The sequence below is a fragment of the Salminus brasiliensis genome, chromosome 2 (assembly GCF_030463535.1).
Source record: "Salminus brasiliensis chromosome 2, fSalBra1.hap2, whole genome shotgun sequence".
NCBI classification, from domain to species: domain Eukaryota; kingdom Metazoa; phylum Chordata; class Actinopteri; order Characiformes; family Bryconidae; genus Salminus; species Salminus brasiliensis.
Genome location: NC_132879.1, coordinates 38,577,415 through 38,591,099, shown reverse-complemented (window position 1 = coordinate 38,591,099; position 13,685 = coordinate 38,577,415). Strand labels below are relative to the sequence as shown.

General features: G+C 39.9%; 1 protein-coding gene and 1 long non-coding RNA gene across 4 annotated transcripts in view; one reads left to right on the top strand and one right to left on the bottom strand.

Moving 5' to 3' along the window:
• The window catches only part of abcc9 (ATP-binding cassette, sub-family C (CFTR/MRP), member 9), a 53,585-nt gene extending 41,805 nt beyond the window's left edge, over positions 1-11,780 (bottom strand). For 2 of the 3 annotated variants that reach the window (XM_072672612.1, XM_072672610.1), the window contains exons 1-7: positions 11,477-11,780; positions 10,753-10,815; positions 9,700-9,868; positions 1,437-1,578; positions 1,213-1,334; positions 631-797; positions 31-273 (exon numbers count right to left, since the gene is read on the bottom strand). In XM_072672612.1, the coding sequence (XP_072528713.1) occupies positions 31-273; positions 631-797; positions 1,213-1,334; positions 1,437-1,578; positions 9,700-9,844 (819 nt within the window). In that variant the 5' untranslated portion in view covers positions 9,845-9,868; positions 10,753-10,815; positions 11,477-11,780. The remainder of the gene's footprint in view (positions 1-30; positions 274-630; positions 798-1,212; positions 1,335-1,436; positions 1,579-9,699; positions 9,869-10,752; positions 10,816-11,476) is intronic. The other variant, XM_072672609.1, reaches the window with a different exon arrangement.
• LOC140549207 (uncharacterized) lies at positions 10,904-13,685 on the top strand. Its single transcript, XR_011978966.1, has 3 exons — positions 10,904-11,003; positions 11,281-11,396; positions 11,615-13,685. It is a non-coding gene; the product is annotated as an uncharacterized lncRNA (long non-coding RNA).

Below are 13,685 nucleotides of genomic sequence, written 5' to 3'. Positions count from 1 at the left end.
GTCTCTGTGATCTCAAATCTACTCCCTCACCCTCTGCTCCTCGTAGGCGTCCTTGAGCCGCAGGTAGTTGGTTAGAGCCCTCATAGCAATAGGCAGTTTGCCAATCTTTTTCAGCTCAATGGGCCTCTTATGGGCTCCAATGATAAGGGGGTTCATCCACCAGTATGTGGCCTTAGAGAGGAGGTTAACAAAAGGCTGGAGGAATCGCACCCCAAGATCCTGCAAGTCCTCTGGGGGTTTCACTCGCTGAGGATTGGCGAAGAACACATACTTCTGCAAGGGGAAAAGACAAGAAACATGAAACCCAATGGCCAAGTTTACTGAGACGATTCATAGACAAGAGCTATTTGGCTTGTTTAATTGCAGTAGTTTTTACCATGGATTTAAGGTAAGAAACATTATACAAATTACAAATATTTCAACTGAAAATAGGATGGATACGAATTAGGATAATTTTTTTATAGTGTGTCAGTGCATGAATCATTTGAACAATTTGACCATAATATGCCAGAAAACATGTGTCAAGGAAAACATGATCAATAAAAGTTACTCCATTCTCTAGTCCACCTAATACTGCTTAAACTGTTAAAGACCAATTCTAAAAACATTGTGTGTCCAGGAAGCACGTACCCTGACTCTGATGACATTGACCTCGACAGCCATAAGCAGGCCATACAGCACCACGAGTATAGCAGTGATACAGAAGCGCAGATGTTCCACACCCACGCCTTCTTCTGCAAACTTCCACAGCTTGATGATTTTGGTGATGAAAGCCAGAACCCAGTAGATAAACAGTGCTACAAGGTGAAGGAACAGAAGCATCAGAGACATTTACAAGCACTAGAATTGCTAAGGACTGTACAGCTCAGTACAGTCTGTACAGTCTGCGACATGGAAGCAACATGGAGGAGAACTCGAGGAAATTGAGCAGCTCAAGCAACTTATGTAATCACTCATTTATCATAACAGAGGTAAAATGTTCAATTAATTGAGCGCGATATTGATTTGAGATCATATTGCCAGCACTAGGTGGTGATCATCCAACACCCTGATTTCACTAATGCCCTTGTTTATGAACGCATTTGCAATGCAATCCTCATAGCAATACTCCATAATCTAGTAGAAAGCCTTCTCTGGACAGTACAGGTGTCAAATATGTTTTTTTGACTTACAAAGATTTAATTAATTTCATCATTGGATGTAGCTACTTACCCAGAAGTAATTTGGGGAAATTGGCTGTTTCAATATTGTGGTAATACACCACTGATGTGGTAGCTGCTATGAAGCCCATGAATGCAGGAAGAAAAAGGTGCAAGTGATTTGAGTTCATCCACCTATTAGGAAATATGAATGTCCATAATCAGTACACACACTTATTTACTGTATATGTATGTGTGTCGGTGCAAATGCATGTGCATGGGTGGGGCAAAGCATACGTGTTGGAGACGATTCCCTCTGCAATCTCACACACATGCACAAACAGCAGTGTGAAGGTCAGAATCCAGCGAAGATTGTGGCCAGGGAAGTGTAGCCAGGTGTTGTGGTGAATCTGTACCTTCGAGCTCTGACTGCCCCAGCCTGGACACACACACAGTATATGCACAGTTAGGTTCTGACAGTAATTAGGCAAGACAAGTAAGATGTATTTGTGTAGCACATTTCAAGCACAAGCCCAGTTAAAATTACTTTATAAGAATAAAACAAATTGAAACATAAAAAAGAAAGAGCCTTAAAAGTCACTAAAATAGGAGATTGCTACAAATGATAAAAATATAAATACTAGCTATTAAAGGCAGGAGTCTTGGAAGCAGGGGCAATGACAGAGAAGATCCATGGAGGCCCCTGTTTTAGTATCAAATACCACAGGACCCATTGAGTGTAAAGCTGCCTCTGTTTTGTTCTGGTTCTGTTAGTCATATTATATGGCCCTATACAGTCATGTATATATACAGTGGGGAAAAAAGTATTTAGTCAGTCACCAATTGTGCAAGTTCTCCCACTTAAAAAAATGAGAGAGGCCTGTAATTGACGTCATAGGTAGACCTCAACTATGAGAGACAAGATGAGAAAAAAAATCCAGCAAATCACATTGTCTGATTTTTAAAGAATTTATTTTTAAAATCCCAGAACCACACGGGGGGGGGGGGGGGGTGAATGACCTGCAGAAAGCTGGGACCAACGTTACAAAGGCTACCGTTAGTAACACACTACACCGCCAGGGACTCTTGCAGTGCCAGACGTGTACATGTCGCCAGTACATATCCGGGCGCGTCTGAAGTTTGCTAGAGAGTATTTGGATGTTCCGGAAGAGTATTGGGATAATGTCTTATGGTCCGATGAAACCAAAAAAAGAACTGTTTGGTACAAACACAGCTCATTGTGTTTGTACCAAACAGTTCTCCTTTGGTTTCATCAACTCGTTGTGTTTGGAAGAGAGTGAATGCTGAGTTGCATCCAAAGAACACCATACCAACTGTGAAGCATGGGGGTGGTAACATCATGCTTTGGGGCTGTTTCTCTGCAAAGGGACTAGGACGACTGGTCCGTGTACATGAAAGAATGAATGAGGCCATGTATTGTGAGATTTTCCATCAGCAAGGGCAATGAAGATGAAACGTAGCTGGAAATGTGAAACGTAGCTTTCAGCATGACAATGGTCCCAAGCACACTGCCAGGGCAACAAAGGAGTGGCTTCGTAAGAAGCATTTCAAGGTCCTGGAGTGGCCTAGCCAGTCTCCAGATCTCAACCCCATAGAAAACCTTTGGAGGGAGTTGAAAGTCCAGGTTGCCCGCCGACAGCCCCAAAACATCACTGCTCTAGAGGAGATCTGCATGGAGGAATGGGCCAACATACCAGCAACGGTGTGTGCCAACCTTGTGAAGACTTACAGAAAACGTTTGACCTCTGTTATTGCCAACAAAGGATATATATTAGTATTGAGGATAAGTATTGAGATGAACTTTTGTTATTGACCAAATACTTATTTTCCACCATTATTTCCTCCATTATTTCCACCATTATTTCCACCATTTCCACCATTATATATATATATATATATATATATATATATATATATATATATATATATATATATATAATTTGTAAAAAAATAATTAACATAAATTTTGTTTTGTGAGGAAAAAGTTCCCAAACTAAGTCTGAGGTTTAAATAAGACAGGTTCCTCCAAAATCTTCTAACAATGTTCTACTCATCTGCAGCTAATGCGCTACACCTGATTCTAGTTTTAGGTTTTAGGCCTATAAGCAGCAATACATGTGGGGGTGTCATAACTTTTCCTCAATAGAAAACTGCAATTCTGTGTCTTACATTTAAAATTTTTTTAAAGAAAAACTATTTCAGTTATATGTGTATGTTTATATAAATGAAGACCACAATGTTTAAATATGTCAAAGACTTTCCATGGGGTCCTAATTGTATACCTATATCTATCTTTCTGAGGTGTCTAATTGGGCTGTATTTGTATCAGTGAGTCAGTGATCTAATTGGGTCCTCATAGTTTTTGGACATTTAAAGTTAAGTAGTTTTATTTTAAATCAATTCGTAGCTCTCCAAGAGCTGATGCGAGTTGATGAGAACAATAAGGTCCACTTTTGAGATGAAATGTACCATTAGCAGTGATCATTTATTTTTTTAAATGATCATTTGCCAATCTTTGTTATACCGGTCATTGTTTTGTATCCTTAAGACTGATATATGCAAATTAGCTTTTTTATTCAGATATGACTAAAACCTTAATATTCAAAAATTTATTCAAAACGGACTGCTTTTGCAGCTTAGCTTGCTTAAGCAACACTTCTGAAATAAGAGGTATTCCTTCTGCATGTTCATTTTATTATAACTTTATTCCTGGTCCTGTACCAATCCTCTCTCTCTCTCTCTGCTCCGTCCACCACTCTGGACCACCTCTAACCCGACTAGCAAAAGTGAACAGTAACTTCAAATTTTGAACAGTAGTGTTAATTGACAAAACCTGGGTATCGATTGACCTGTAATGGCAAAGTCAGATCAAAGTCAGATCACACCCACACATGTGCACATACACAAACACCGAAATCTCTGACCTCGCCCTCTTATGTCTTACTTGACCAATCTGAATGTCCACTGCCTGTCGACTGTGACGAGGCCTGTGTATAAGCATGAGACAATGCAATTACTGAGTAACAATGATCTCATGCACGACATGTTTACGTAATAATTAAATGTCACCACATTCTGCTATGGGAAACATCTTAATTTTCTCAGCAGGACAAGGGACAACATGCTAACAAACGGGAAAATGGGAATGGGAAACAGCCTTGGGATCTCTCACAGTAAGACATCATGTAGATATTAAAAAAAGCAAAAAAAAGAAAACAACGGGAGTCAATTAAAGGACCCTGAGGGACCAGAGTACTGGAGAATACTGGAGAGGAGAAAGAGAGAAAGAGACGTTCCCATTAAAGCCCCAGTGGAATAGACGAGGCAGCGCCGTGGCTACCCCAGGTCTAGCTCAGTGTTTACTAACAGAGAGCATGATAAATATACACTAAAAGACAACACTGTAGTTGTCTTCTTGTGCATCACAGAACGCTAGGCTGTCATTTCCTTTTTTCTGACCTTAAAGACCCTCTCCATTCATTTCTAAAAGAGCTGAAGCTGAATCATCCGTCCCCTGCTAATCTAGGGCACTGTGCAACGTTACTAGAGCCCAGCCAATACAATATCAGCTCATATCTAGGTTCCACAGATTTATCAGCAATTACACATAAAGATGTTTAATGACTTGGCCCATATTACAGCAAGCAACTTTGTTAAAGAAAACATTCAATCACATGTCTTGTTGATGAGACAGGTCAACAATGAAATGCCAGACTGGTTAGAGCTAAGAGAAAAGTGACGGTAACTTAGATACCCACTCTGTACAATGGTGTCAAGCCGAAAAGCATCTCAGAATGCACAACGCATCCAACCAAGAGGTGGATGGGTTTTAAAGGCAAAAGACCACTTCGGGTTCCAATTCTGTCAGCCAAGAACAGAAGCTAAGGCTCCAGTGGGCACAGGCTCACCAAAACGGGACAGTTGACGATTGTAAAAGTATAACCCAGTCTGATGAATCTCGATTACTGCTGGGGCACACAAACATCACGGTCAGAATTTGGTACCAACAGCATGAATCCATGGAAACAAGCTGTCTTTTGTCAACAGTCCAGGCTGGTGGAGGTGGTGTAATGGTGTGAAGAATATTTTCTTAGGCCTGTTGAATGCCACAGCTTATTTAAGTACCGTTTCTGACCATGTGTATCTTTACGTGGCACAAATTCACCATCTTCTAAAGGCTTCCAGCATGACCATGCACCATGTTCCATCATGAAACAAAGCAAACTGGTGAGTGATCACTTGACAATCAGAAGGAAATCTGACAATATTTGTTTATTTCATATTTAACCATATCAACCTTTAGACTTGAGAAGCATCCAATATGCCATATGTGTGTACTGTGTGCCATATTCCCTAGGATGTCCCAGGGCAGTTCTACACTTTAAACACATGTTTTTCTGTGTTTTGTCATCACTTGGTAGCCAATCAGGTGGCAATTACAGCATCCAGCAGATTCAGAGCAGGGATTTAGTTTTAGAGACCCTCCCACAACCGTGACTGCCAATATAGAGTTGTGGCTTCCGGCAAAACTTTTGAAAGACTTCAAAACATCTGACTTCAGACTTTCAAATAAACAAGATTTACTTTAAGACGGGTGCCGTAAACTTGCAAATGCTTTTTGGGGGCAGAGATGAGGAGGCTGAAGACAGCTGAGAAATGTCAGGAGTGTGACATGGCTTTGTACAGCTACAGCAATGCATACCACCAGTAAGAGCATAAACCAAAAACACCTGCTGACAGCGCTGCGAACCATGGTCATAGATTTGAATGTCGGTTGTTGACGTGATATGACATTTTTTACTGTCACGCAAGATGATGCATTATTTAAAATTCAGTAAATGGTTAAGGATGTCTTTTTTACATGGTCATGTTACTTATCCCCCTGTGAAGCTCTTGACATGTGCACATGGCAAGGCTGAAAATGTCCCATGGTGTGACACTTGTACTGCCATACCACATGACAAAGATGTCAACTAGTAACTAGACCTTGAATAATGCAGACCTAATTTCAACAATTTATTCACATATCTTAGTTATTATAGTTTGAGTATCCATCATATTTAGCTGTGCTGTGCAGCAGAGAGGCTCTAGAAGAGTTTTAGTAAGATACTGATTGACTGAATGGCTAACAGACTGCACATTGTTGAAAGCATTCAGGTTCACCTAGTCATGTTTAGTTAAAGTTTTAAAATAAAAACTAAAACTAAAACATTATTATTATTATTGTTTTTATTTATATTTGCTTTGTTCAAAGTTGTATTAGGGGAGACATAATCATTACTAATCTTAAATTGGTAAAAAGTTTTAAACGTTTAAAAAGATGACAGCACAGTTTTGAAAGAATCCCACAAGTTAAACAGGTCATAGGGGAATAGTGTTATTTCTAAGTTCATATTTAATAAAACAGTATGTTATAATAAGTGTGTAAAAGATAAGAAAAAAAGAAAAAGATTTTTTTCAGGCTATTATTCAGAATATTATTACTTTAAATTCTATTTTTTTTTTGTTACACCATAGGACACATTTACAGTGCAACACAGAAAATGTAGGAAAAACAAATTGTGACAGAAATGACTGACAGAAAATGTAAAAATAATTATTTAAGTTGATTCATATGTAGATAGGCGTTTTAATATTTAGTTCGATTTAGTTGTAGTTGTAGTTTATGAAATAGAAAACTGAATTCAAATATAATACCTATGTATGTATAAAAATCACAAAATGTTTAACTTTCTCGCTTGGTGCTTTTAAGTTCCCCCACTAACATGAGATTAGTTTTTGTTTGAGGTAGTTCAATGTGTTTTCCAGGGAGCAGACATGGAGAGAAGAGATAATAATTGCCAGTCAGTTAGGGATAGTTAGTATGTATCCTTGCATGGCACCTGCATGTCAAAATTTGAGTAAGTAATTAAAATGAGCAAAAACTGTTAGGAAACTGTTAGGAACTGTTAGGAAAGCTTTGGGGCTTTGAAATCGACACATTTTAAAGTTTGATTTTGGTTATGTCAGATTTGCCATATACCATACTCTCATTATTCAACTATGCCAAGATAAATATAGTTTTCCATTCAAGGGCACCATTAGGAATTTTCAATGCTGGTTGCTAGTTATGGCACAAATCCAATTTAAAAATACATTATTTATCTTTATTGTCTTCATCGTTTGTTAGCATACACATAAAACAACCTCAAGATGAATTTCAAGGCTGATAGCTAAATAGGAGTTATTTGGTAACTGAGTGATTCATAATCTGAATAACTGATTATTCATTTCAATAGTCAAGAGATTATTTGACTATCAAAATAGTCAAACATGTCATTTTTCACCAAATACGTCATTGGAACAGATTTCCAAACTTTTGCAAACGACCGCCTTAATGAAAACAAACACAAGCTCACGCCCACATAATCTAGATTATACAAGCCAGGTCACTGATTTTCTGCTTCATGAGACAAAAAGAACACACAGCTAACTGTACACATACACACACAGTGACCATGCTCACACACACACACACACAAACTCTATTCCAGTTTTCCTGTAATCCCCAATCTCATTACTTTATCTGGTTCACTCAACACAATTTCATGTGTTATTTCAATGTTATGAAGGAAAAGCTCTCTCTCAAATATAAGACATAACTATATATATCAGTTCATTCTTCATCACATTAGACTGAAAAACACATTTGCTTACCCATCATGCTATTTCCTGCTATTTGTTTTTACACAGTCTTAACCTATGTGGCCACTGGTATGATTTCTTTAACGGTCTCTGTTTCAGATATCACTAGGTTGTGCAGTTTGATGCTGCTTGATTTCCCATGCACTGGATGGCCAGACAGGCATAGAGGCACTAAACTCCCTATCCAAAAACAGGTAACTTTACAGCCAGCCTTACATTTACACTGTCAAATAAACAGTGTTGAGCATGATGCCAGTGCATCTCTCTCTCAGTCCTCAGATGCCATCCACTGCACTGCAGTGTTGTGTGTTTCCAGCAGTAGTGTTACAGTGGCTGGCAGGCCATTCCATCCTGTCCACTCCCAAATTCTGGAGGTAGTCTCTATCTTGTAGGAAAGAGTTAGGTCCCAGACTGTGGAGATATGGGATTGCCAATGGTTGCAGATTGCCTCCAATGATGACAAGTCTCTTTTTTACAGTGAGGGAGATCACACTGCCTCCACCAAAAGATGTTACTCTATCGGTGCAGCAATTAGCATAGCGTTCTCCTCGTCTTCTCCACACTTTGACCCTATGATCCAACTGCCTCATCAGACTGGCAGGCCTCCTCCGTATTGAAACCAGAAATTGGCTGCATGCAGTCTGTTCCAGATCGTCTGGGCAGAGAGCCGAAAGCCATATCGTCCTGCAAACCTTGACCCTATCCAGATCATCCAATTCTTGGAGCAGATACCTACTGACCACAGTAGCAGGGTCTATGCTCACAGGTACCAGCTGGGGGTACCAGACACTCAAAACAAGTGTCAATAGTAACAGTAAACTAAGCTGTTTGGCACTGCCACAGAGGACTTGGCAAATGTTTCATGCGCTCAACCCACATACTCAGCTCTGCTGCTCATCCCACAAATACATGTTCCTTACAAATGTGGCACCATTTAAAAGGGAAATTAACAGGCTTTCCAATAGTATAAGATTTACTGCCAAGAAGCATTGTAACAACAAAGATATACCACATCTACCAAACACATATTTCCTTTCTTTTTGTTCTAAGTTTAGATGGTATCATAACTACTGGGTTCGTATGCTTCTCAAATTAAATAATGTCTCCTATATAGCTAAATAAAGGTTCTGTGAACATACATGTTTAATGTACTACTGGGTGACTTCTGTAGTATTTGAGACTAACTTTAATGTGAAAGACTGGTACCAAATCCTGTTAATGCACCACTAATGGTGTCATCCACCTGGAAGTTGGACTGGGCGATATGGTAAAAATACTGTATCGCAATATTTAAAGACATTTTTCACAATACAGAATATTTATCACAATACCTGTAATCACAGACTAAATACATCAGTAGCAACAGATCCTTAAAATTGCTGTTCAGATACTTTTCCGTACTGAATACAGTGATTTTTATTCAACATCTGCTGCGCTTTATCTAATTAAACCCATCTCATAACACTGTTTGTAATGAAACAGTATCTTTGATCTGCTTAAAAAACCATAGTGTGCATCACTATAACAAAATATATCACGATACGATAAAAATATCATCATATTACCCAGCTCTACCAGGAAGTAGGCTAAGTTTGCTTGTATTGTGATGGGATGCTGAGTTGTCCTTGAACAACAGAATAGTAGCTATCAAGCTAACTGGTAAATGTCAAAATATAAAACAATGCTTTTACCAATACAAATATGTGAAGATGTGTGCATGAGGATATGGAAACTCTTTTTGCACCTCCATTACAGTGTACTTCATTCATTTCTAGGCATTCATTAGTAAACTGACAAGAGTCCTGATTAGCATTTCTGTGCGATGCCCCTCAAGAAAATATTGAAACTTTCATACCAATAAAGAGGATGGGGAAGGTGATGAAGAGCAGAAAGACATGTGGAACGAGGTTCAGCGCGTCCACAAAGCAGCCATTATTCAGGACTCCCTTGTCCACACTGTAGGAGTTGTTGAGATCGTTCCCACAGAACGACAAGGCCATGTTGCCTAACTGGACCAAAAGATCCTGGAGAAAGGATTAGAGAATTGTTGGTCATTAGCCATAGCATGACGTGCTGACTGGGCTTATGAAGCCTTTAAAACGCTCTGATGTGCACATGTTCCAAAAACACCAACAGCCTGGAGAATTACTGTATAAGAAACCACTGAATAGCCATGAATGTGATTTTTGTTGTCGTTGTTTTTTTAAAGAGAAAATAACAGGCAGCCATCTGAGCCTTCCTAACGTCTCTTCGTCTATAAACAGATTCATGACTGCATAATAGCAGGCCCTGTGTTTGTACTTAAGAGGCTGTTTAGTAATCACTGACTGGGGGTGGTCTAGTGTGATGTCTGCTCAATGTCCATCATACCTTTCAAAACCCCTCTTTAATGACTTACTCCAACAACTCCTGCAATTACCCTCCTGTCTATTGGAAGCACTACTGCTGCTTACTTACCCGCATATAGTACAGCATATAGATCTGCTATGACTGAAAGTAGCTTAGTTTTGGTCAATAATGGACACGAAATTCTGCACATACAAGAGAGAACCTTCAGCAGTAGTTTTATTCATCTTGGCTGAATTCAAAACAGGGAGGTTCACACCTCCATGACTTAATGGCTGTAACAAACGGTGAGGCAGCTGAGGCAGGGTCTACTGAGGTAGGTCAACTCGACCAGCTGCTTTAAAAGACAGAAAATGTCAAAAGTAATATTTCTATTATTTTGTTCGTAAAGTTCAAATCCCTTCTCACTGGGACCAAAAAGTCATGTTCAGCCTCAGGAAGCTAGCCTAACTTTACAGGTACAGTGAGCAGTCAACAGCGCATAGCAGAGCTCAGCTTCGAGGACTCTGTAAAAGCTGACAGCAAGAAGGAGGTAAAAACAAATGAAATAACGCTCACTTACTGCAAGAAATGCTCCGTATCAGCACGTTTTCATTCCCGGAGCCTGTGTTTTGGAGTCAGCGGTCTAATCACAGAGAAGAGAGAGAGAGAAAGAGAGAGTAGTAGGGACGGATTATTTTTAGCCGCGGTGCATCAGCTGTGCGCATACTCCATCCCTGCTCGCTATCGGATTTCCAAACTTGAGCAAGTGAGCCGAGAGAGACATGCCAGACACCTCCAGACACTCCGCTGCTAAATGACCATACAGGAAGGGTATTTTTCTCGTATTTTTAGAAATGAGCACATTTAAATGTTAACGCTTTTTGACATGTTCTAATGAATGAAGATGTAGCTACAAGCCTCCCTGTAGAAGGGAGCTAGTAAATAGCCTACTGTTTATCTATAGCTACCTCGCTTACCTAAAGCCAGGAGGCCGATTAGTCACATCACTTAGAAAATGCCACCATACATTAGACTACATATAGAAGGAATGTGTGATATATATATATACATACATATATAACCAGCATTGCCATCCTATTTCGGTCAGTTTAACCCTACAGCTGAGCGGTAGCTAACGCTCACTGTCGCTGAGAGGGCTGAGCCACAAAGGACACACGCTGGCTCGGTAGGAAGACGAGAACGTTACAGTGAGTCGTCGTGCAGGTGTGTAGCTTATATCTACAGTAAGACACGGTCTGCTTTTAATCATCATTATCCCCCCACACACACACATTCACACTCACCTAAACGATGCAGGCTGTCTCCCGTACCCTTCGGTTCCTCATCTCCGATGTGCTTTCCCCTCAGTGTGTCTGTGTGTGTGGGTGAGATAGATAGCTGTGCTCAGCGATGCTGCTCTCTGTTTCTGCTTCGTTTCACAGGCACGTTATGGCGGCGCCACAGCACCTCCTCACATGCAGGGCAAGGAATGAGCAGCGGGACAAATACAAGACAAAGAAGAAGTGTGCTTAACTGAGAGACTCCATTTGTAGGCGAATACACACTGTATTTTTACAGGTGCCACAGGGAGATGGTGACACTGGTGGCTCGGGGTTATAAAGGATTACTGTTTGCTGTGCCCTGCTGGTTTTGCTGGTGGTGGTTAAAATGCCATAGCATGAATAATTCCATGCCTTTAATCTGAGACGAGAGATTTGCTGTGACCCCCTGCTGCCCCAGTGAGGAAATCTGGACTCTCATGCCTTCTTTATGACCCATGCTCAAAATCAGACTCATGGGAGTTGGAGTTCCACTGTAGGTCACCCCATTCCTGTTGCACTCAGTAGGCCTACATTTGTTTTAATCACCCCCACCCTCCTTTTTGTTATTTTACTGGTTTTCAGACTGAATGCATAAAAAGCTGCTATTCATGAGAGCATGGCATGAGAGTACCATGGCTTTCGGATAGGCTGTAATGTAGGGTGAGTTTTGGGATAATTGCAAGAAAACACTCTTGTCTGAATATTAAATGTTTTCTTTATTAAACACAATGTTCACATTTTAATAGATATAAAACTTGAAGCTAGGCAAAATGCACTCTTAAATGTATTTTAAAGTGTAGAGAAATGGTGAGATTTTTGTGTTGGAAAACACTGAACTTTGGATGCTAGCAATATTTCAAGTCTGCTTACTAAGAAATTAACTTTAGGTTCAAAAGCTGTGGGATGAACAATTGAAAAGAACAACAAACAGAATGGAATATTAACTGCAAGAGGAGCATCTGTCTGCGCACTGGTGCTCAAAGTGCCTGAAACGAACTAGAGTCATCCAACAGAAGTCTCAGTCCACAAGAAGAAGGGTCCAAGTTTAACGATGGCCTGGAGACTCCAAGTCATAGGAAATACTGTAGAGACTTGCGCATGTAAGCGTGTTTGTGTGATTGGGGGAAAGTGAGGGTGCGTGTCGGGAGACACACATTCCCGAAAATGAAGCCAATGAAGAGATTTTGTTGTCGTTAAGTATTTGGTTTATGTAACGTGGATCAAGATTTTAGAAAGTATGTCTTAATGAATCAAATATCTTTATTTACATTGAAAATCCCATTTAAATGAAGGCATTGAAATATTTTAGTTTGGTTTCATCAGCAGCTGACTTTTATGTTGAGGGAACAACATCTGTTCATGCAAACTCTCGTCTCTTTGATTGAATGGAAATGTGTGGCATAATTGAATTAAGTGTGGGCTACGAGTCCTACAAGTTTTTTTTTTTTTTGAACTGCAGTGGCCCCCTGGGTCATTTGGGACCCACTGTGACTGTGTGTGTGCGGACATTCACATCCCCAGTGGGGCGAGAAGGGAGCAGCTCTGATCTCCTCTGTCCAACACACAGGAAGTAGCCCATGTGCGAACCATCAAAGCGGCCTGTGGTGACACCCCAACTGGGGGGACGCCGGGCCCAAACTGGTCCGAAGGGTTCAGGGTTCAAACTGCAAAAACTTTGAGAAAGTTCCAGATTCCCATCAGTAAGCCAGGAGTCAGTAAGCCTCTACACATGTAACATGCGTCATTCTCAGCTCAGCAAAATTAAACACAGATAAGTTGCTAAAGGTCCTGTCTCCAAAGACAAACAAACATCACTGGGGAGATTTAGCAGCATGTGATCACTTCATATAGTCCCTTTATTTCATTACTCAGGCACACTGTGTCTCTAGTCACACAGCAAAACAGCACAAGTTTTAGAATTCTTTTTTTAATTAATGGAGGTATTTGATTAGTTTGCAATAGTAGTACTAGTACTGTCTCTTAGTTGTCAAAAATAGAGGAATTGCCAAGATTCCTACAAATTGTACTTCTTGATATATTTAGTTTTTTTTTAACACTAACAACTATTTTTCTATCTTTTAATCTATCGCTTATTTTGTTGATTAATCCAAACATAATTTTCCTCCAAAAATGTGAAAATTAAGCATGTAATTGAGAATGTAGCTATCGCTTTAATAACGAGTAGGTTTTG